The sequence below is a fragment of the Lepus europaeus genome, chromosome 1 (genome assembly GCF_033115175.1).
Source record: "Lepus europaeus isolate LE1 chromosome 1, mLepTim1.pri, whole genome shotgun sequence".
In the NCBI taxonomy this organism is placed as follows: domain Eukaryota; kingdom Metazoa; phylum Chordata; class Mammalia; order Lagomorpha; family Leporidae; genus Lepus; species Lepus europaeus.
The window spans coordinates 107325836-107351429 of NC_084827.1; the positions used below are offsets into that span (position 1 = coordinate 107325836).

Below are 25594 nucleotides of genomic sequence, written 5' to 3' on the forward strand. Positions count from 1 at the left end.
CTTGTGATCTGAACCCAAGAACCTTGACTCCACAACAAGAAACAAACAACTGGAGAATGGCTAAGTGATATATGATAGATCTGTATGTGCAAAATGCAATGCTCTTTCAGAACATGGTGGTGTAAAGAATGCTAAATAGCATTAGTGTGACTCTTTAAGGAAAAAATAGCATAAATACAAAAACCCAAATAAAATCTGTAATTACATACTAGATATAAACACACCTATGTAGGGATTCATCTCAAAATTTGAGGGTGCTTCAAAGTTTGTGGAAAATGGAATTATTTTGATGCAGTTTTTTTGAAATCCATGCATAGATTTCTTATAATATGTATTTTCCATGAACATTTTGAAGACATCTTGTATGCATTAATTTCAAAACTTTTTCCACCAAAATGAACTTTTTTGAAGTACTTTCAGGTTAACCATCATTATCTCCTGAGACAGGAGTAGTACACTGGAGACAACAGAGGGTATTTAATAATGTTCAAATTATATAAAGTTTTAATTGCAATTTAAGAATGTATTCTTATAAATAACCTGATTGAAGGAAAGAACAAATTTTGTAGATGTCAAACAGAACATGAAAATCCACAGTTCTAGATCATCCTTGTTACTTTTGCTGTTACTTGAGGATATGATAGATGACAGCTGCTTGTCATCAATCCCTTAAGAGCATTGTATATGTTCTTTGTAAATAGTCTTGGTAAGGCAACTTCTCATGTCACATGTATATAAATGGCTCATAAATGAGGGTACTTCAAAAAGTAAACTTTGTTGCAAATATATTTTGGAATTTATGGTTTTTTCATAATACATATTCTTCACGTGTATTATAAAATACACATTGAAAATACTTATGCATGGATTTTTTTGCACCAAAATTATTAGTTTCATTTTCCATTAATTTTTGAAGCACCTTTATACATACCCTACTAAGTCCTATGTAACCATTAAAACATTATTTAATTATAAACTATTTTTCAAGAACATTAGAATTGGAGTACAAAAAGCATTTGTTTTCAAATATCAGCTTATGAAATGCCACAAACACAATTGATGCTCTTGTAAACCTCAATTTTATCTTCCTTCTTGGTTCCCATAGGTATCTAAGAGCAAATATATTTTTCCTACATATACAGTCATAAACCACACTATTAACATATATTATATTTTATCTAACTGCTGTCATAAAACCCACTTTCTACCACAATTTGGAGTTTTCACTCATCAATTCTGAGAGGTATGCATGCTGCAGCACATCACCATAGCTTGCTCACTTTGACTGTTCTATTGATGTCTGTGATATGCATATATTACCAGAGTTGTGTCCCAGGTCAAGATCCCTTTCTGCTATTACACAAGGCTACCATGAACGTTTTTTAAATGTCTTATGCACATACATACATACTTAACATGGGAAGGAACATTTAATTGTACTTGATATTGCAAAACTGATGCTTGTGCCAGTGATGTTTCCCCACTAAAGTAGAAGCGTTGCCACTGCTTCATGTTTATGATGACACTTGCAATTTTGATAAATTTTTGCTCACGTGCTGTGGTATTTCCTTGTTGTTAACTGGCATTGCTGCGATTATCAGTGATGAATATTTTTTCCATGTTTGTCTTTGGATTTCCTTCTTGTAAGAAACAACTTGATTTTTCAGTGTTCTGATATTTCTTCTGGGTAGTTTTTTCAAGAGTTACAGGAATTTTTATACTTTCATAATTTAAGGATTTACATATACTGAAAACATCTTGTGATTTATCTTTTTACTCATGTACATATAATGTAAATTTTAATGTAAATGTATATCTTTGTGTTTTGTTTAAACATTTTTTAAAGATTTAGTTATTTGAAAGTCAGAGTTACACAGAGAGAGGAGAGGCAGAGACAGAGAGAGGGGTCTTCCATCCGCTGGTTCACTCCCCAGTTGGCCGCAACAGCCGGAGCTGTGCCAATCCAAAGCCAGGAGCCAGGAGCTTCTTCTGGGTCTCTCACATGGGTGCAGGGGCCCAAGGACTTGGGCCATCTTCTACTGCTTTCCCAGGCCATAGCAGAAAGATGGATCAGAAGTGGAGCAGCTGGGACTCAAACTGGCGCCCATATGAGATGCCAGCACTACAGGCAGAGGCTTTACCCTCTATGCCACAGCTCTGGCTCCTAAACATTTTTGAAATGATGAAAATACTCTGAATATATTCTTTTAAATCAATAAATGATGCTGGGAAAATTGGATATCCACGAGCAAAAGCATGAAGCAAGACCCCTACCTTTCACCTTACACAAAAATCCGCTCAACATGGATTAAAGACTTAAATCTACGACCCGACACCATCAAATTATTAGAGAGCATTGGAGAAACCCTGCAAGATATAGGTATTGGCAAAGACTTCTTGGAAAAATCCCCGGAGGTACAGGCAGTCAAAGCCAAAATTAACATTTGGGATTGCACCAAATTGAGAAGTTTCTGGCCGGCATCGTGGCTTAACAGGCTAATCCTCCACCTTGCAGCACCAGCACACCGGGTTCTAGTCCCGGCTAGGGTGCCGGATTCTATCCTGGTTGCCTCTCTTCCAGGCCAGCTCTCTGCTATGGCCCGGGTAGGCAGTGGAGGATGGCCCAAGTCCTTGGGCCCTGCACCCGCATGGGAGACCAGGTGAAGCACCTGGCTCCTGGCTACGGATCAGCGTGGTGCGCCGGCTGCAGCGGCCATTGGAGGGTGAACCAACGGCAAAAAGGAAGACCTTTCTGTCTCTCTCTCACTATCCACACTGCCTGTCAAAAAAAAAAAATTTTTTTTGAGAAGTTTCTGTACTTAAAAAGAAACAGTCAGGAAAGTGAAGAGGCAACCAACAGAATGGGAAAAAATATTTGCAAACTATGCAACAGATAAAGGATTAATAAACAAAATCTACAAAGAAATCAAGAAATTCCACCACAACAAAACAAACAACCCACTTAAGAGATGGGCCAAGGACCTCAATAGACATTTTTCAAAAGAGGAAATCCAAATGGCCAACAGACACATGAAGAAATGTTCAAGATCACTAGCAATTAGGGAAATGCAAATCAAAACCACAATGAGGTTTCACTTCACCCCAGTGAGAATGGCTCACATACAGTAATCTACAAACAACAGATGCTGGCGAGAATGTAGGGAAAAAGGGACACTAACCCACTGTTGATGGGAATGCAAACAGGAAAAGCCACTATGGAAGTCAGTCTGGAGATTCCTCAGAAACCTGAATATAACCCTACCATACAACCCAGACACACCACTCCTTGGAATTTACCCAAAGGAAATTAAATTGGCAAACAAAAAAGCCGTCTGCACCTTAATGTTTATTGCAGTCAATTCACAATAGCTAAGACCTGGAACCAACCCAAATGCCCATCAACAGTAGACTGGATAAAGAAATTATGGGACATGTACTCTATAGAATACTATATAGCAGTCAAAAACAATGAAATCTGGTCATTTGCAACAAAATGGAGGAATCTGGAAAACATCATGCTGAGTGAATTAAGCCAGTCCCAAAGGACCAAATATCATATGTTCTCCCTGATCGGTGTCAACTTTTCGAGCACCAAAGGGGAAACCTGTTGAAGTGAAATGGACACTATGAGAAACAGTGACTTGATCAGCCCTTGTCCTGACTGTTGATAAACAACTTAATACTTTATCCCTTTTAGTATTTTTTTCTATTTAATACTATTGGTTGAACTCTGTAATTAACACACAATTATTCTTAAGTGTTGAAATTTAACTGAAAAGTGATCGCTGTTAAATATAAGAGTGGGAATAAGAGAGGGAGAAGATGTACAATTTGGGACATGCTCAATTGGACTTGCCCCAAACGTAGAGTTAGAAATGTGCCAGGGGATTCCAATTCAACCCCATCAAGATTGCATGTACCAATGCCATCTCACTAGTCCAAGTGATCAATTTCTCTTCACAATTGATCATAATGATAGGACTAAGAGTCAAAGGGATCACACAAACAAGATTAGTGTCTGCTAATACTAACTGATAGAATCAAAAAAGGAGAGAGGATCCAACATAGGAAGTGGGAGACACAGCAGACTCATAGAATGGCAGATGTCCTAAATAGCACTCTGGCCTCAGAATCAGCCCTTAAGGCATTCGGATCTGGCTAAAGAGCCTATGAGAGTATTTTAGGCATTGAAAGCCAAGACACTCTGGGAAAAAAAAAAAGACCTAAATGAAAGATTTCAGTGAGTAAGATCCCAGTGGAAAGAACAGAGCCATCAATAAGGAGGTGCCTTTCTCTGAAGGGAGGAGAGAACTTTCACTTTGATTATGACTTTGTCTATTAAGATTGGAGTTGGCAAACTCAAGAGGCTTCCACTTAAGATCACTTGGCCATGGCCATGTGTCAGGAACAATAAGCGTAATATGTGGTCATATGATGGGTTTTAGAGTTGGATAGTCAGGGCTTAAATGTATACTAGGGTACCCTGATAAATGGTGAGTCTTACTTATTACTTGTTCAATGACTGACAGAAATAAGTTCATCAGGTGAGTTACACAACTATGTTGGTTGAAGCAAACTACATATTTTTTTAAAAGCACCCCAGGGGCCAGAACTGTGGCACAGCAGGTAAAGCCACTGCTTGCAATGCCAGCATCCCATATGGAAGCCGGTTTAAGCCCCAGCTTCTCCACTTCCAATCCAGCTCCTGCCAATGTGCCTGAGAAAGCAGCAGAAGATGGCCCAAGTCCTTGGGCCCCTATACCCATATGGGAGACCTGGAAGAAGCTCCAGGCTCCTGGCTTTGGATCAGCTCAGCTCTGGCTGTTGAGGCCACTGGGGCATGAACCAGCAGATAGAAGATCGATCTCTCTGTCTCTCTCTTTCTCTCTCTCTCTCTCTCCCCCTCTCTCCCCCTCTTTCCCCCAGTGTGTGTGTGTGTGTGTGTGTCCTTCTCTCTCTGTATCTATGCCTTTGAAATAAATAAAAAATTGAAGTCTTTAAAAAAAATTAAGTTCTAAATCTCTGCCTCTCTGTAATTCTTCCTTTCAAATAAATAAATCTTTAAAAAACAAAACACAGTATAACTTGCTTTTATTAAACAGGAATAAAATCAACACATTTTCCAAAGAGGCAGATATCTCAGTAGCTTTATTGAAAACAACTTAATTTCAGCTTGTGTGAACAAAGTTCAAAGAAAAAGTGAGCAATGAAAATATTCTCTATGTAAGAGTGGAACACCAGAATACTCTACATCCTGGGTAGTTATATGCTAACAAAGTGGGTATTGTTTCATTTAACAGTTTTAGCTTTAATGCAAATATATATTATTATTTTGAATATTAACATTTTAAGTACATTTATGACTATTTTATCGTTTCTGGAATGATAAACCAGGGCTTCTGGAATTCCAAATAGTCTTTTAAGTTTTCCAATATGGACATAAATCAACCACTATTCCTTTCTACACATCAAATATGAAGTAAGTGACATAATAATATCAACATTTTCACAGGAAAGTTTTTAAGGCATCTGGTACATATATTTGTGTGATAATAATGCCATAATTATATACAGAAAATATTTAATATTCTCCTTGTGCAACTTAAGTTCTAAAGATTAAAAAAAGTGTTCCATGTTAATAAAATATTAAAATACTATAAATTTCCCATAAATTTGATTTATAACTATATAAAGAATGCACAAGATAACTCTTATACAACAAGTGATTCATCATTACAAATAATTATTGAACTGCATACACTTATTTGATATTACTAGTTTTCTAGATTTTTTAAACACAATATAGGCTTTAATATAACTTAAAAATATATCCAATTAATCTGTAACATTGAGGCAGCAAATGTCAGACCTATGTTTCCTTAGCTATTGATGTGTCATACAAATATAAATCTAGGACTCAATTCATATTTTGTCTTAAGTCACCACTATAGAGAATGTATTTGTAAATAAAAGAAATCAATAAAGGTGATTACTTCTCATTTGAAAAAATGAAAGCCATTTATATCTTTAAGTTCTAAAGCAGCATACTCAACTCAAGAAAAAAAAACAACTAAAATTATTATAAATTATAAGTTCTGATAATTCTTTTGGCATCAAAAGCCATAGACTTTTTAGACTTTGAAAGAGAATATATTAGTATACATCTGAATATACATTTCTCAACACATTAGTGTGAAGTTGGTATGTTAAACTGAAGCAGTGAAGTGCAATATGGCAAAGCGGCAGTTAACGGCTGTCCTGGACATCAGGGGACATGGGCTGGCTGAGTCTTGACCTTCCATTCACAGATATTGTATTTGATGGAACAGTAACCTAAGAGAAAGAAACATACTTTGCACCCATCAGTTTAAAATGGGACAGCTGTCTAATTTTCAATTCTCAACAATTACATTTTCATTTCCAGTTAGCTGTAAATGTTAATACTTAGTATTGATTAATTAGTAAATTTCAAATAATTAAGAATAAATATTCACTCTGACATGAAATTAAGAGTTGTTATTTTCACAACAAACAAGTTAAATAATCCATTAACACATCTTAGTCTTTACCAAAATACCAAATCAACCATAAAGGACAAAAGCACAAACAGACTACAGGCCAAGCTGTTAAAGAACATATTTAGCTAGATGAATTCTGGCTCCCAAAAGGGCTGGGAAAATGTTTAAAAGAAAACAGTGATTTCTACAAAGCGATGAATATTTACAGTTTTCGTGCTGGTGGTACCTACTAACCTGAGGTCTTCCCATCCCACACTCCCATGGGCATTTCTTTATTAAAAACAAAAGCAAACAAAAAAACCCAGCCTTTGCTTTGTAAAATCGCTTTCAGATTCAGGAGCTAATAATACTAAAATCTGTGATTGCTATACTAGCAGAATAAAAAGGTTTGCTTTATTTTCTTTTCAGTAAATAAAGTCCTAAATTTCAAAATTTTACTACCAAAGCCTTCTATGGGTATTTGAAAACTCTTCGTGCACAAAAACACTGAACAAGGATATCCTAAATACCCTGAAACTTCCACTTTAAAAGAAAGCAAAATCATCTGAGTCTTAATAGTAAAATGCATAATAATTTGAAATTTTAAGCAAAAACATTTGAAGAAAAAGGGCATGTAATAAAGCCATTTTGTGAAGAAGTTTATTGCTAGGCTAAACTAAAGTACAAATGGTCACAGAGTCTACCTGCCTATTAACAGAATAAGTTAGATGAAATTGACAAATTTACTTTGGATCTGGTTTCCTTGTGCTTCATTTCATGCCTTTCATAAACAAAAGATCTGTCATCTACTCTAATGAATTTTCTTAACTGTCTTAAGGATCCAGGATGGAGTAGCATGACTGACACACACACACACCTGGAATAAAATGGCTGACAAGAAAAGCTGCAGCCAGGAGGAGAGAAAACTCATTTGCACCCTGTTTATTATTCATGGGATACTTCAAATGCAATCAGCAAAGGACAGGTAAGGACGTCCTTGTGCAACCTTGAGCCCAAAAGTCTGTGTGGAAAAGTTAATCTTAAAATTCTTGCCAAAATTGCAATTCTAACAATTCTTTGTAAAGTAAAAGAGAAAATTTGCTTTAGGCACTAATTTAAAACCATACAGATGGCACTAAATATTTGCAAGTAAAACATGCTCATTGTAGTACCATATGTAGAATCAAGTTAAATGTCCACCAATTAGTAGTAAATAACCTGTTACATTCATATAGTTAAATGCTATGTAGTTTTTAAAAGAACAGAATAGATATGTATGTGATAAGATGGAAAGCTTCAAAGAAGTATGTTTATGAATGACTTGCAGAGGGATTCATTTTCTTACAAATTAAAAATGTTTACATACTACAAAAGTAGTCTGAAAGACTACACAGCAATCTATCAAGAGTGGTTATTTTGGGAGAAAATGGCATTTCCTTTGATGTTTAAAATTTGTCTACTAAGGCCGGTGCCGTGGCTCAACAGGCTAATCCTCCACCTAGCGGTGCCAGCACACTGGGTTCTAGTCCCGGTCGGGGCGCAGGATTCTGTCCCGGTTGCCCCTCTTCTAGGCCAGCTCTCTGCTATGGCCCGGGAAGGCAGTGGAGGATGGCCCAAGTGCTTGGGCCCTGCACCCCATGGGAGACCAGGAGAAGCACCTGGCTCCTGCCTTTGGATCAGCGCGGTGCGCCGCAAGCCGGCCGCGGTGGCCATTGGAGGGTGAACCAACGTCAAAGGAAGACCTTTCTCTCTCACTGTCCACTCTGCCTGTCAAAAAATAAAATAAATAAATAAATAAATAAAATAAAAATAAAATTTGTCTACCAAACTTTTAAACACAAGAAGACGTCATTAGAATACTATTCTGTAAATTCTGAGAGCAGAGATCTTGACTACCTTTTAAAAAAAGTTTACTTATCGGGGCTGGCACTGTGGCGTAGCAGGTTAAAACTCCAGCCTGCAGTGCCAGCATCCCACATGGGTGCTGGTTCGAGTCCCGGCTGTTCCACTTTTGATCCAGCTCTCTGCTATGGCCTGGGAAAACAGTAGAAGATGGCCCAAGTCCTTGAGTCCCTGCACCTGTGTGGGAGACCTGGAGAAAGCTCCTGGCTTGGCTTTGGATTGGCACAGCTCCAGCCATTGCAGTCATTTGGGGACTGAACCATCGAATGGAAGACCTCTCTGTCTCTACCTTTCTCTGTAACTCTTTCAAATACAAAAAATAAAAAAGGTTACTTGTGTATTACTTATAGTCAAGATATTTTTAAAAATATTTAAAAACTTATTGATGTGAATATCAACCAGTAACTTTCTACCCTTGAAGTTTGAAGACTTTTCAGGAATACTCTGCTAGCTTTCTTATTTATGTAAGGAACACAACTATGTAACTGCATATGATGAATTTTTAAAGACACATGGAAAGAGCTGCCAACCTGAAAGACTTTGGTTGTTCAAATCCAAGCCAAGGAAATATGAATAAAAACAGACCAAACAAAAACACAAGTCAGCAAGATTCTGGGTGACTTACCCAGTTTTTTCCTTCCCTCCAGGCTCTTATCTAGCCAAAGATAAATTTGATATATGAAGAAATACTAAATATCAAGTGCCAAATCTCATTCATTCATCAGTTTACTTTCAGACTTATTTTTGGAACCTATATTCTATTGATAATAGTGTAATAACCTTATTCTGAGTAATTTAGGCATCACTAAATATTTAAAACACCCAAAGAAGTTCTTGTGTCAACACAGGCCACTGATAGTAGGTTACTTAATTGGTTTTATTCTCTGTAAATAATTTTCTGATATTAACATCAATTTACAAAACACTCAGCTAGAAAATTAATGCTTTATATGAAGATCGGGCTAATCTCTGAGACTCCACAGAGGCTGAGTCGGGTAAGGAATAGGAAAGCCCATCAGAAACATGAAAAATCTCTTTCATGACTGCATTTACACTAAAGCTACCAACCAAATAACTGTTCTAATGTGAACAAACCAATATAATGCAGGTTAATTGCTCTGGTATGAACCAGAGCCCTATGGCAAGTTGGTACCTGGAGTTAAATTGAACATTTGTGTGCAAGACATAGGCAAACACAGAGCCAGCTTTCTGATGAGCCATTTTAAATCTACTGTCAAAATCACTGGAGATTTTGGCAATATAATTGTTGTTGTATAAAAGAAATGGCAGAAATTAAGAGAAACTAGGAGAAATCTTCAGTACAGGACAGAAACATGTGACTAAGCAGCAATCACAAGAAATTAGCAACCCACCTGTATGATTTTTACCAGCTTTTGCCAATAACCCACCACCCAGATCGTGAGGAGGAATACCTCTAGACATCTGCTTATCTTGTCCCTATTGACAATTTGTTTTTTTCTCCATCATGAACTTTTGTGTTAATCTGGATATTTAAAAGACACTATCTTGATCACTTCATTTTTTTTTTTTGTATGTCTCCTTACATTGTGTGCCTGTCTGCTGCAAAAAGCCCTTAACAATTACTTTTTTCCTCTGTGAAGACAACCACAATAATGATTTTTCTAATTAATTCCTTGTTTTTAAAAAGAATTACCATCTAAGCAAGAATCACATTATAATACAGCTTTGAACGCTGTCCAACTTCATATGTATGTATTTTTGTGTACTTCCATCGACACTGTCTGGTGTGGCTGTCTTTTTTTTCTGTTCTATGATGGTCTGTTCTTTGAACACTGTACTATTTATTTTACTATTTTTTGGACATTACAATTCTGTTTAATTGGAGTTATCACAAACATTATTCCAAGGGCACTCTTAAATGTGAGCCCTGGTATACAAAACCACAATTTTTAGAGTATTAAATTAGAAGTAAAAGTGCTAGACATGGAATATTGATATCATGAAATTTACTATATCATATATCCATTTTTAGTGGCAATACAGACTCAGAAATATCAATAACTTACTACTCAAAGAGACATTTATACTCAATAGAACCTAAAGTAATGAGCTTTAAATAGTATACAACTACAGGGTCATCATTTAGGCCTGCTTTCCATGTTGATTCATATCCAGCTCATTCCAGAAACAATGACTTTTCTATGTGATGGGACTGCCAAAGCAGGGTCCATAACACACCAAGAATAAAGCTGCTGGCCTGTATAATTCTGTTAGTCTAAAAGTCATTTCCAATTTAATGCATAGTCTTCTACAATTAGTTCACTGAAAGTGATTCATATATTCACTGACTTAGTAACAAAGGCATTGCCATCAATTTTGTGTGGTTACTTGGCTCTCCCATGGGTTTTATGTACTGCTGCCTCCCAGATCCAGAGTGTGAAAACACAGAAGGTGGAAGTTTCACTGTATACATTTTTTTGTACGCTTACTATCTAGTACTGATGTGCTTAAAAACATGCGTGTCAGATTTACCCAGTTAAGAAAGCTTGAGTTTGGTAATGATGGTTTGAAACTTATCCTTAATTTACAAGATGAGAGAACTTTTCATAAATGAGACTCTACATTTTATTAACATGGAGATCTTTCCTCCACAAAGGTATCAATTTATCATGGCCCGTGAAATACCAATTTCAATATTCAAAGCTCAGCTAAATTGTATGCTTCTTAGCACCTAGATGTAGACTCTTAGAAACACTCTATAAAATTCAGACCTGAGTTATTCTTTCCCATTTCTTCCACTCCTGACAGAACTCAGTATTTTGCCTTGTCTCCATATTTGACCAGAGGGGAGCACCAAGTTCTGTGTTCCACACAAACACACCAAGGAAACTGGCTCACCCAGTCCAGTCTGAAGAATGCTGTTGAGGTTGAAAGGCCAGGGTGCCTTCCCCCACCCTCTTTTTTCCTTATCTTTGCAGCATTCCTATTTTTACAGATTTCCTTTCTCTGGAGGTTAGGTGTTGTGCTCATCAGGTCTCTTACTGTTTTCTAAACAACTTTCAAAATGAATTCACAAAATGAAGATGTCTCAGCTATGGAGGTTTTTCTAGCAAGGACATCCAAGGGAGAGCAGGGGAAGACTGCTTGTGGGAAGTCTAAGGGATGAGGCTTTGCTTAAAGCTTCCTCCTGTCCTCTTCCAGGGAACAGAGGGAGGAAAGTTACCTGTGAAGAACTCCCTGTGACTACCCTTTGGTGTTTGCCCCAAGAAGAAACCTGCCTCCTCTCCCAATGCTCTCTTAGCTATCAGGAAGGAGAACTACACAACTTTGGCAGGGCATTATTAAAACTTGAATGCTTGCATTAGGACTCACAGACATTCTTCAGATTTTTTCTTTTTTGTTTCAGGTACAAAACTTGCTCTAAACTCCACATAAGGCAGTCCCTTTGGTCACTGTAGGAGCTATGATTGAAAACGTGCAGGTCCCTGTCACCAGTCTACCTTTTCTGGAATACAGGGAAGTATTTTCAAAAGAATCTTTTTTGCTGTGCTAAAATACTTTCTTAAAATAAGAGTTCAGGGCACTTGTTATATATAGTTATAATAATGAACCAAGCCCATGTTTCACACCTGGCCCATGAAGTGGAAAATAGACCTGACATATTTTTAAGTATGTGAGAGATTCTGGACTCTCAGCTTATACTTCAAAAATGACCCCTGACATAAAAGATAAACTTCTGGCATCTTCTAGATTTAAATGCTAGGGAAAAAAAAAATTTCCCTTAAGTATTAGTTTGACAACGTTGAAAATAAACCCACTGTCACCCATCTGATCAACAGAACTTACCCGTTTCAGTCTGGCAGCAGCCTCTCCGGAACGGATTGCAGTCAGCAAACTCTGTCGGATCTGTTCTGGGTCAGAGCTCTGGAATGTCAAAGAGCTTTGTCTCGAAAGGGTGAAGGATGGGCAGTCAGCTGCAGTTGGTATTTGAGAATTCTGTTCATTACGAACAGACTTATTCTCCTACAAAAATAAATGCAAAATATTTACATGTATATGTAGAGAAGAATGGACCATTTTTGTAAAAACATTTTCAATATCAGTAGCGCTTTAAAAATCATCATCACTTTCCACATTGGTGTTTTAGATGTAACTGATTCCTCACCCACTTCATTATCCTTTGCTGCCAGAGCCAAGCTGAAAGATGAGGGGATTCCCTACCTTTCCCTTGAAAAACGGTACCTCTCTTTTCACTAATTCAAAGGTAATTTTACTGTGCTTGAGTATAAGAGGCTGGGTTTTCCAACACATGGTGATAAGGTTTGGATATTGGTTTAGGTGTTCTCCAAAGGGCCACAATGAAAGTCTCAGTTTGATGGTGGCACTACTGGGAGGTGAATGAACCTTCTGCAGGTGAGGCCAGGCGGAAGGTCCTTTCACCATTGCAGGTATACCCTTGGAAAGGATTGGGGGATGCCAGCTCCCTTCTTTGCCAGCTCCTTTCTTTGTTCTCGGTTTGAGATGTGACAGCTCACTCTGACAACTGCTATTGTTGCTGCTATCCATGCCATGGGTGATGCAGCCAATGGGAAGCCGCTGCCTATTCTGCTCTTTGCTCTTTTGGACTCTGAACCTTTCAAATGAAACTTTCTTCTTGATAAGTAGCCTATGTCAGGCAGCTCATTACTGTGATGGAAAGTTGACTTCATACACATGGAGTTGGCTAGAAGAGCTAAACAAATAATAAAAAAAACCCACAAACTAAAAAATAATCCATTTTCATGGTTCCAACATATCAGGTTATGAAATTATTATTTTTGAATGTACATTATAAAATATTGGTGATTTTATGCTGATTGAACCTGATATGTCTTTTAACAAAGGAATATTAATTACTATAATACACTTTATAACTTATTTTGCGATCTGGAGGTTACAGTGACTAAGTGCTGTCTATTTATTTTTCTTATGATGTTAAAAATATAAACTAACAACTTCCAAATTGAAGAATTAGAAATTTAATTAAATTTCTTAGGAAGGAATATTTAGTAACTGATTTAATTGGCAAATATTACCAAGTAATCTTAAAAACGTCTTTTCCAAACTGCCAAATAAATATCTTTACAAAAAAAATCAGCTACATAGGGCACAGGCAGTAGTTTGAAAAATTGTATTGTTTCAATCAAGCTTCCATTATTTAGAAATGGTATTCCATTCCAAGAAAAAACACAAGCTTTGTCTCAAGTAAAGAATTAATCTGTACATCATACATCTCTTCCTGATGCTATATGAAAGTTATACATATGTATGATGAAATAATCTTCAACATAAATATTGCTTTAAAATTATGGAAACATCTTTACTTGGCAATGTGGTTAATGTTCTCTTACTCTAGGAATGTTTGAAAAACTAGTATAAAATACTTCTGGAACTGTCATACAAATATGAAAGCATTCTTTAAACAACATCAGAGTAAAAGTATACAAAGTACTTCTTTTAAAATGCACATGGATTAACATGATTTAGGTTGTGAATTTCACCCTCTGCTTTGACTATCTTATCTGAATTTAGCCAAATACAACACTTAGTTGATTATACACTAGGTCAACAGCACCCTGTTTTGTATATATTAAACAGTGGTTAGATGACATTTTGTTCAGCAAATGTGTAACTGAAAAATTAGAAACTGAGTTAACAAAATGGGGAAAATTACAAAAATTACATTTTAAAACTGCTTTCAATTTATATGTCAAAATTTTTGGTAAGCTGAGGTTGAACAGATATGATGGAAAATGTATAGCTGGCATATAGTTATTTTATCTAGTCTTTTGGTACTGCTATGTTTCTATATAATTATTTATTTTGCCATTATAAAGTACCATAACGTTGAAGAAAATAAAGTATATCAGAGCATCAAGGAGAGCTGAAGATAAATTATTATTATTAAAACAGAACTATAAGCTAGTAACATTATACAAATTTATGAACATTTAAGCCATTTGCTAATGATATTAGTATATAATATTAACCTTATAATAATAGTCAATATCAGGTAATACAAGCTATAGCTATCAGAGTAAATAATTAGATTCTATGTGCTACCACTTTGTTTCCCTTATATTAGCACGACATCTGCTTAATATGAATTCAGAGTAAAGTAACACACAAACATACTAACATGCTGGCTAATCCCAAGATAACCCTGCTGTATAAAACAAAGTCCTTATTTTTCAAGTGGTAACATTTACCTTATCAACCACATCAAGCTGTGGGATGTCCACAAACGTATTTGCAGAACAAATGTTCCCCTCCTTGGGGTCGGTTGGAAGCGGGGAGGGCGCACTGTCACTGGAGGACTCGGTGCGTGCCTTGCTGAACGACTGTGACCGTTTCACTACAGCCAGGGCAAAGGGCGAAGGAGCGGAACTTGAGTATGGTCGTGGGGCACCAAAGGTTTTCAAAGTCTTCAGATTCAGGGCTGCCGCCTGATTAGTGGGAAGAGTTACAGGTTTTGGAGCCACGGGAGGAGGAGAAGTTTCAGCAGGCTTCTGACTTACGATGTCATCATCGGGTTTTTTCAGATGGGGTTGTGGAGCAGAGTGTGCCGTTTTACTTAAAGGAGAAAGAATCTGCTCCGGAGGAGGCAGCGAATCCCTTTCCACCTCTTTATTTGTTGGTTCTTTGGGGGTAGGATTAGGGGTAGCGTGGACACTCTTGGCAGCTGCAGAAGTCACATAGTGACCTGATGCTCTCTTTTGCATCTGCAAGAAAAAAGAACTGGGTTTGGCCTGGGGATTTGAAACCCGAGATTTAAGTTTTGACTCCAAAATATTGTTTATGTCTTCCAAATTTGGTGCAAAAGGAGCAAAGCCAGTGTCTCTAGTTATCCTGGGAGGTTTCAGAGGATTAGCTGTGGCACTGTTGGAGGAGCTCACAGCACTGTGCACCTGATGCTCTGTTCTCAAGTTAGGCTTTGGTTTGAGGTCTGGCAGTGGCTCCTTTGGGCCTTCAGAAATAACAAGGTCTTCCGTCTGAATGGCAGTTTCTTTCACATCCTCATGGGTGTGCTTTTTGTCTAACGAGTGTATCTTTTGATCATCTTTATAACCACTGGTTTCTGATTCCCAATCTTTCAATATTTCCAGGGATTTGGGAGGCACTATTTTATAAGTAGTCATTCCAATTTTGGGAATATACTCTCTTGTAATTTCATTTGAAGGCTTTGGCTTGGGATTATAGTCTTGTCTGTAAAGTGGATAATTCTTCAGGTAAGAAGCAGTTGAATTTTTATCTGTTCCGTCAACAGGAGACAAAAGCTCATCACTGCCATGAGGACAAATTGGATCTTTCACGGTGAGTTGACCTTGTGAGTGTACAACTCGGGTATCCTGATTCCTGAAGTCTTTTGAGGTATCTTGTGGACTTAAGGCTGAGTGCTGAGTTGATTTGTTATCTGAGGTTTGCACAATTTCATCGACTTTGTAGGTAGACAAATTATGATCTTGGTGATTCTCATCAAAACTGTTGCAGGAAGGGGCTGTCTGAATTGCTGCATCTTGCATTGTTGTCTTTTCTGCAGTAGGTTGACTCAGTTTTTGATCTGGTACCGCAGGATCATTTTCCTTGGAACTTAGAACACTATCACTTTTACGTTCTGGATAGTCTGATCGTCTGTCAACTACCATGTCCACATCCTTATTTTTGGCAGCACTTCCTACGCTGATTTCTCTATTTTTTATATTATCTTCTGTGTTCGTTGTAAAGACAGTTACTCCATTTGGAACTATTGAGAGAAAAAATATCATCAGGTTGAATATAATCAAAAGGTAAAGGAACTCACGTTTTCAATGCCTCCTTATCCAACATGAAATAGGTTGGTTTGAATTCTATGGATAATTTTCAGCTCTCTCAACATTTGAAGGCTTGAAGTTGCATACAGAGAAAATACCATGGAAATCCAGCTTAACTGATGTGGCTACAGCATATCAATTCAACCCTTCAAATCTCAGTTTGCTTAAGTTTAATACAGTGAAAATATGTATTTGGCATACAATTTATATAACATTCTTTGTAGGATATGATATTGCCCTGAATAGGCACTCCATAGAAGGTAGTTATGTTCCTTCTTGTAAGTAAAGGCTTCATTTTTCAGTCATCATTAATAATGACAAAATAAATGACCAATCCAAAAAACGGTGGTTTTTTTTGTATTTTGACTTTCTTTTACCCGTAGTTCCTAGTGTACTCATATTTCATTTCTAACATTAGAAGAGAAACAAAACCTGCAAATGTTGTCAGTCTTCATTAGGCAGACAACAGAAAGCATCACCTTTAAGATACAAAATAAAACAGAGTCCAGTTAACTGTCTTGATAATTGGTCATCCTTACTAGAGACTTCGAGAGGACTTTGTTTTTAGGTACAACTTGGGTGATTTCAACTACATAAAAATAATCATGTTGGTTCTGATTTCTCTCTGTGCGGAGAAGGAACCCTTATTCTTCTACAGTCAGAGCCCAAGTAGAGAAAACAGCCTTCCTGTGCCCTGTACTACATCTCCTCCTAATTCTGAATAAATCTCCTAAAAATGAAAATCATTTGCCAGTATCTAGGATAACAAAGCAACAACTTCCAGTCAACCACATGATGGCAAAGGACTGGAACAAGGTATTTAAAATGAACACAAATCTGTGAATATGCAACACATGCCTGGTACTGAACTAACTGACGTATACAAGTGTTGCTTTATTCAAAAGCCCTGAATAGGGCCGGCGCCGTGGCTCAACAGGCTAATCCTCCGCCTTGCGGCGCCGGCACATCGGGTTCTAGTCCCGGTCGGGGCACCGATCCTGTCCCGGTTGCCCCTCTTCCAGGCCAGCTCTCTGCTGTGGCCAGGGAGTGCAGTGGAGGATGGCCCAAGTGTTTGGGCTCTGCACCCCAGGGGAGACCAGGAGAAGCACCTGGCTCCTGCCATCGGAACAGCGCGGTGCGCCGGCCGCAGCGCGCTACCGCGGCGGCCATTGGAGGGTGAACCAACGGCAAAAGGAAGACCTTTCTCTCTGTCTCTCTCTCACTGTCCACTCTGCCTGTCAAAAATTTAAAAAAAAAAAAAAGCCCTGAATAATCATTTCTTCTGCATGAGGCATCACCCTCATCATCAATGCCCTAGTCATCTCTTCCAGTGAAATGTAGGCATTGTGAATCAAACTGTGAAGGGGTATGAAGTATTTCATTACAATTTATAATCACTGACTTGTATCTGTTACAGGATAAGATCAAGTATACTGCCTAAAATGTAATAAGGTACATAAAATAGATCGTTAAAAAAGAAAAAGAAGCTATACACATATGGAGGGAAAAAAGCATGCTGCCAGGTAACTTTGCTTACAAGTAATTTAAAAAAAATATTTTAAAGCCTTGCCTAGGGGCCAGCACTGCAGTATAGCGGGTTAAGCTTCTTCCTACAGGGCCAGCATCCCATATGGGTGCCAGCTCAAGACCCAGCTGCTCCACTTCCTATCCAGCTCTCTGCTGAGGCCTGGAAAAGCAGTGGAAGATGGCCCAAGTCCTTGGGCCCCTGCACCCACATGGGAGACCCAGAGGAGGCTCCTGGCTCCTGGCTTTGGATCGGTGCAGCTCCAGCCACTGCAGCCAATTGGGGAGTAAACCAGTGGATGGAAGCTCTCTCTCTCTCTCCCTCTCTCCCTCTCTCCCTCACTCTCCCCCTCCCTCCCTCTCTGTGTAACTCTGACTTTCAAATAAATAAAAAAAAAAATCTTGCTTATTTGATTATAGCAATATCTATATTGTTTTGTATATTCTTGTATTCAGTATATGATTTTAAAATGAAATTCACTTTTATTCTTCCCAGATAAAATGCAACCGACGATCAGAATATGTAGTATCTATTTGAGTGACTTTTCTCAGTGAACAATCATTTATTTTTGTGATTTAGAAAATTAAGAACACATATGATTAGAAACTATAGAAGAGGCACACTTGTGGTTCCTCTCTTACATCACTTGGTTTCTAAGAATTTTTAATGTTTATATGAAACTTTGTATGTTTAAGATATATATTTGAAAAAAGATATATATTTGAACACTGTTAGGACTACAGAAAATTTTAAGAAATGGGCCCTTGCAGCAGGAAATGAGCTAAAAGCATATTCTCCTCCCTTATTTTCACTTTACAATGAATAGAGGTATTTCCTAGCTTACACAGTAGGAGCATTTCCCCCCAAAATGTAAACATATATTTAAAACCAAGTCCCCTGTAATAAACTGGTTGGTTTTAGCACTCCAAATTTCCTTTTTTCCTATTTTTAGTCAGTGACATCTACTTAACCATTGTCTAACTTTGAATTCCTCATCTACATTTTATGATTATTTCCAATGAGCGTCAGGTCTGGAGACCTAGAATCACCATTGAACAGTTTACTAGCTAAGCCATCCTTATTCCTGGCCGACAATGATGCTTAAGCCAGTTTCTAAAGATGGCCAGTAGAGGGAGAAGGTAACTTTTGTATTTCCTATCTTCTCCCTGTTCATAACTGTCACTGACATCTGATGAAATTTTGCTATAAACAGGTGTATGGGTTAAGTAAAGAGGAAAACAGAATGAAACTACTTTAAGGATAACATAAATTGCTTTAAAAATCACCTATAGTTGACTAAAGTTAGTACAAACCATACACAAATCAAATATTACGTAAAGGTACTTGTGACCTTAGCACTCATCTGATGCCAAAGTCTTAGTGAAAATAACTTGACTATTATTCTGAAAAGGAAGAAACTTTTAAATGATTTCTCAACAGAAAGAAATGCTACTGCCATCCTTAATACATACTGTGAAAAACCAAACCAAGAGGAAAACTGTGAGAAATTATTTACTTTTAGATGTTCTTGGTGAGGTATCTCAGATTAGTTTTAAAGTGGAGGAAAATGAGGCATATGTATTCATGTTAGCCAACATATACCACCCATATAAAATGAAACATGCAAGTGAACCTCAAAAAGTTTATGGAAAAGTGGAACTTAAAATGTAAGTTTAATTTGATGCAAAAAATTGAAATCCATGATCAGTATTTTCACAATACATATCTTCCATGAACTTTTAAAAGTGCCTTGTGTAGATAAACATGATATTTTGATTCTCTATCTTTTATCCAAATAATATGTTCCTATGCTTTCTAAGAATCTTAACACAACTTGTGTAGTAACATAATAGATTGGACTCTGCAAATTCATAAGCCGCTTCCTTATCCCCTTTAAAGACCATCACACATTTTTTGAATTTTCTATTGTGCAGCAATAATTTTCTGAAATTCAATCCTGATGATATAAGGAAAATCTCAGTATTCTTTTAGGTACTATTAGGAATTCAAACAAAGGATCATATTATTTTCAGATGAAGAGTATCCAACTGAGCTGAGGAATCAGGAAGATTGAAACTGGCTGCTTGTAATCAAGTAACAAAACAAATGAAATGATATTTTTTGGATAGAAATTAAATAGGTGATGTAAGTGGAAAATGGTTTTCCATGCAAAAGCAAATGAGCATAGGCCAAAGAAAATCCTGAATGAATTATATAATGAAAAAAAAAGAAGAAACAGTACTGATTTGAGGATAAGAATTTGGAAATAGTGGCAAGTAAGATCACATAACTATGTGGCTCAGGCATTGAAAATTACACAAGTTTCATTCAAAGCACAGCAATATGAGTATGAAGTAAGGTAGGCCTGGACTAGAACTAGAAGGAAAAAAGAGAAAGACATTACAAATCGATGTACAGAGAACACATTTTTAAGGTCCAAGTTCTAAGTTAGATAATCTCTACAATTCAATGCCAGCAATGATATTATACATAGTGGTTAAGGGCACACTTTGGAGCAATACTGACCAAGTCCAAAGCCTGAGTCTATCACTTACTAGTGTAGGACCTCAGTGGAGTATCTTTGTATCTCAATTATTTGTAAACTGGGACCAAAAATGACAGTACCCATAACATTTGATGTAATTAAGTTATTAAGTGAGTCGATACATAAGATTGAATGAATTAATAAGTGTCAAGAATAATCCTTGGCACACCACAGTGCTTTGAAAGTGTTGGTTGATAATGTTTATGTAACTCACCATTCTCTTGATTTGGGCCCAGTGACTTCAAGTTTCTTACAGTGTCCACTACCACGTCTTCATTGCTTGTATCACACAAAGTATTGTGTGATCCTCTGGAAGACAAGATATTGTATGCTCATACTTCTCAAATACCACACACACACACGATGAGGAAAGAGGCAACAATTGCCAAAGACAGATGGACTGAAATAATCATCTTTTTCTGCCAAATACTGGAAATTTAATAGCAAAGAAAAATGTAACTGGGAGGAAATGCTGCTATGAAACATCACCTTTCATATGGTGGTCCTATTACCAAAAAAAAAGCAGCTTAGTAAAATGGACACTTTTCCAAAATAGTGTCTGTTATTATCACTTTTCTTTTAAAGAAAAATAAAATTAAATGCAATATTTTAGTTTTGTTTTTTAGCAAAGTCAGTTATATAAATCAGGATGTAGATTGATTCCCTATTTTTTTTTTTTTTGCAATGAAATAGTTTAATTTGGAGACAATTCCATGAAAATTATAGCAAACTTTTGAGGAAGAAGGTTTACTTTGCTTGGTTGATTTCATCTTTATTGATGGTGCTGCATTTCAAACAAAATGTAAGTAAAATACGGCTTTCAACTCTTCAGATCAAATGTGAAATGTGCCTCGGCATAGAGTGAACTCTAACAATAATACTGGTGACTCAGCATCATACTCTATCATGCACAGTCATTTTCATCTAACAGCCAGTGAACACCTTTGAGGAACGCTTGTGAACTTTGAAAATTAAATGTACCACTTAGGTCAAATAGATAATAGGCAAAGCACATATACAATTTTTAAATTTTTGAGCCCAACAAATTAACTGCATGTGATAGGTTTATTGGTAGATTATACCACAGGAATATGAGAAGCAATGAATTTCATTTTCTTTGAGTTCAGTTACATGCAAATAGATACTTTATTAAAAAGGAAGAAGCTTAAACCAAAGGCCCGACTATATTTGTGTTTAAAATATTAGATCTATATCTCAGAAAACTAATATTAATTAAACTGCCACCAACACTTCTGGCACATGGACTACTTACTGTCCATCTGTGTTTCCAGTATTTTGTTTTTCTTCCTTGGAGTTCTGCAAGGACTCTTTTCTGTCATTGCCAGCGGTTGAATCAGGATCATTTTTCAGTGTATTTATTATATCAGTAGATACAAAACGACTATCTTGTGACTTCAGAGAAATATTTTCGGCCTCATCTTTAGGCACATCACTCAGTTCTTCCTTTTCATCTATCTCCTCAAGGCTATAATCAGAGCTTATTCCAGCTATAAAGAAATGCAGATATGATCCTAAATATTAATTTGCTTCATTCATCCTACATAATACTAACAATGAAGAAATTTTAAAAATAACAATTAGCTGAAGTATTTTAAATCTAGTTCAAAAAAGAGTGAAGTACTTTTCTAATTGTGAATAATCACATAACCATATAACTACATTGTCATAGATTAATATAATTCTAAAAACACTTTACTATCATAGGTTAACTTAATCTAATTTTATCAACTTCCAATTAAATACTGGAATATATTTCAATTAAGTGATTTTAATTCATGCAGGAACTAGATGCAAATTGAAGGCAAATTAATAATATTTAAAATACAAAGATATTTATGTACTGTCTTCAAGGGTAGTTATATAGTTTGATTCAGTAGTTAGCAGCACTGACTATACTTAAGAATTACCTGAGCCATCTTTAAAAACACTAACGCTTACACCCTATACGCCACATCTATTTAATCAGAATCTCTGAAGGGTGGGGTCAAGAATTTTTAAGGTTCCTTAGATCATTCTAATGTACAACCCAGATATTGAAAAAAGAGCCACTTATCTAGATATTTGATATAATGGAAAATAAAAATAGAACTATTTAATAATAAGAATTTTCATTCCTACCCAGTTTGATCCTCAGATACAAGTTCCTTAAGCAGTATTTCCTGCATACTACCAGGAAGCATATGTGCATACGTAAGCAGATATCCATACTCACACATTTCCTTTTCCCTACTTTTTGGCTAGTGTATTTAACTATAAGTGGAAACACGCTTTCAAAGAACACAGTATCCAAAATCTTAAAGTAGTTTTAAGATTTAAACAAATTCTGAAGTAATAAAACTCAACAAACTATTGTCTGAAAATATAATTATTAAATTTTGTTTACACACACTTTGCTTCATACAATTTGAATATTTTAGCTTAATTTTTCCAGTCCCTCTGAAGATAGCAAATATTTACTGAAATAAAAAATTAAAAATTATTCATGAAATATAAAACACATAAGATAAAAGCAAATATTTAAACTTTCAAAAGACATTCTTATAGATTTGTAGCATTTTACTTGTTAAGTTATTAAAGTTTAAATTTCACTAGGACTTTTGGGATATCATATATTTTTCTGGGAATCATCAAAATGGCAAAATTACCTGACAAATATGATTTTTTTGCTAAAACAGAATTGTATTAAATTAAATCTCTTCATGTATTAGTTTTCTTATTTATTCCTTTAAAAATGCTTACTATATCACATGCTATTATATTTGCTGTCAGAAATTTTTCTTTTAGAAATGATGTATACTATTTCTATTCAGTAAAATTCACCATATTGAAAAATAGTTCTTCGAGTTTTGACAGACTTACATAAATGTACCACTACTAGCGCAATCAAGACACAGACAACTTCCACCGACTCCCCACAGTGTTTACGCCCCCTGCTAGTCAATAGCTCCTTCCAACACCAGCCTATGGCCACTAGTACCCCTGCAATTTTGCCTTTGCAAGAATGTCACACATGCACACTCATCATGAAGCCACTGGAATTTGGCTTCCTCATTTCATTACGTATTTGAGATTCTGCCTAGTTGCTATAAGGATCAGTTATTTGCTCCTTGTTATGGTTAGGTGTAGTACTGCATTCTAGTATAGGTATGGACTACAGTTTGTTTATCCAATTCTCAGTTTTAGGGACATTTGGATTGTTTCTCATTTTGGCAGATCAGAATAAAATCCCTATGACAATTCAGATGTAGGTTTGTGTGTGAACATGGGCTTGAAGAGTGGGACAGCTGGAATGAATAGGAAATGAATCTTTAAATTTTATTTTAAAAAGCCAACAAACCAACCTGCCAAACTGTTTACCAAAGTGACCACACCAATTTAACATTCCCACAAACAGCGTGGGATACTATACAAATGTAAGCAATGGGTCTGAGAAAACAAGACTTACAAGTCACTGAAAAAAAATCGGTAAAATGATGAAAAAATTCAAGGACTGCCTAACTACGAAGTTTAATTATCATTTAAAAAAATTCCAGTACTTGGGGCTAGCATTGTGGTACAGCAGGTTCAGCTGCTGCCTTTGATGCTGGCTTCCCACACAATCCCTGGTCCCAATCCTGGCTGTTCTACTTCCGATCCAGCTCCCTGCTAATGGACCTGGGAAAGCAGCAGAAGATGGCATAAGTGTTTGGGTCTTTGCCACCCATATGGGACACACAGATGGAGTTCCAAGCTCCCGATTCTGGCACAGCCCATCCCCAGCCATGATGACCAGCAGATGGAAGATCTCTCTCTCTCTGTCTATCTCTACCTTTAACTCTGCCTTTCAATTAAAAATAATCTCCATAATTCCAACAATGGGGCTGGTGCTGTAGCATAGTGGGTAAAGCCGCTGCTTGCGAAGATGGCATCACATATGGGCACCGGTTCGAGTCCCAGCTGCTCCATTTCTGATCTAGCTCCCTGCTAATGTGCATGGGGAAGTTGCAGAAGATGGCCCAAGTGCTTGGGCCCCTGCACCCATGTGGGAGACCCAGAAGAACTCCTGGCTCCAGGCTTCAGATTGGCCCAGCCAAAGCCATTGCAGCCATTTGGGAAGTGAACCAGTGGATGGAAGATTTCACTCTCACTCTCTCTCACTCTCTCTCTGTAGTTCTGACTTCCAAATAAATAAATCTTTTAAAAAATACCAATAACTTTAAAATAAAAGCAATACTGTAGAAAATAAGACATATATCAATAAATATAGATAACAAAGTAGTTCAATAAATACATTTAAATATTATTTTATATATATAGTTACACATTGAAATAAGAAAGTTCAGTTTCCCCCCAAAAGTAGAAAGCCAAATAGAAGAGAATAGACTCCTTCAGAATCACTTATTTTTTTTTTTATTAATTTGATACTTTGTCATATTCATCTATATGGTTAGGACAAACAGCAAACTCCCAAGCATGCATAAAATTCTGACTAAAAAGTGGGAAACCTCTATAGATTTATGAAACAGTTTTAACCAAAGGTTCAATAAGTCACCAGTTCTGTGCTTGATAATCTCAATCTGCGTGAAACAAAGCACCAGCCAGAAAAGGCCTGACCAACCTACATGTCAAGGATGCTACAGATGGTACAGCTGCCTCAGGTGTTCCTGGGCCCTCAGAGAGAGTGGTCTCCTCCATCAATGTGGGTGCAGTGCACTGTTCCCGACTGGGGGATGCAGGGCCAAGGGAGGCTTCTGCCAAAGAAGCAGAACCTGTGGAAATGGCACTTAGACAATGGGGTTAAGGCAAGCAGAGGCCAAGACACACTGGAAGAAATCTAATTTGCTATTTCACAATTGCCCATGGAATCAACAAGAGATAAAGGAGAGCAAAAGAGAAACAATTTCAAGCAAAGTCTGAAAAGCATTCCTATATTTTTCCTAATACTTCAGAATCTTTTCATTTCATGCTCTTAAGTGAACATTATTCAATAAATTTTCCTTCATTGCAATAAAAACAATGTCATTGATATTATTCTGAAAAAAACCATTACTAGTTATTTATAAGCAATATTTTAAATCATAAACAAGGGGTGTAGAATTCTTACATATGCTCAAATTCCAAATTCTTAAATATCACTTAAAAATTAAAATGTCAGGGCCGGCACTATAGCACAGGGAGTTAACGCTCTGGCATGAAGCACCAGCATCACATATGGGCACTGGTTCAAGTGAGACCCAGCTGCTCCACTTCCAATCCAGCTCTCTGCTATGGCCTGGGAAAGCAGAAATTGGCC

At 36.8% G+C, this 25594-nt stretch overlaps 1 protein-coding gene across 1 annotated transcript in view; it reads right to left on the reverse strand.

Annotated features, from left to right (window-relative positions):
• Window positions 1-5074: 5074 nt before the first annotated feature.
• COBLL1 (cordon-bleu WH2 repeat protein like 1) overlaps window positions 5075-25594 on the reverse strand; it is a 173701-nt gene continuing 153181 nt past the window's right edge. The window contains exons 9-14 of the mRNA XM_062196211.1: window positions 24924-25070; window positions 21575-21809; window positions 20516-20610; window positions 14630-16164; window positions 12228-12404; window positions 5075-6333 (exon numbers count right to left, since the gene is read on the reverse strand). Of these exons, the coding sequence (XP_062052195.1) occupies window positions 6247-6333; window positions 12228-12404; window positions 14630-16164; window positions 20516-20610; window positions 21575-21809; window positions 24924-25070 (2276 nt within the window). The 3' untranslated portion in view covers window positions 5075-6246. The remainder of the gene's footprint in view (window positions 6334-12227; window positions 12405-14629; window positions 16165-20515; window positions 20611-21574; window positions 21810-24923; window positions 25071-25594) is intronic.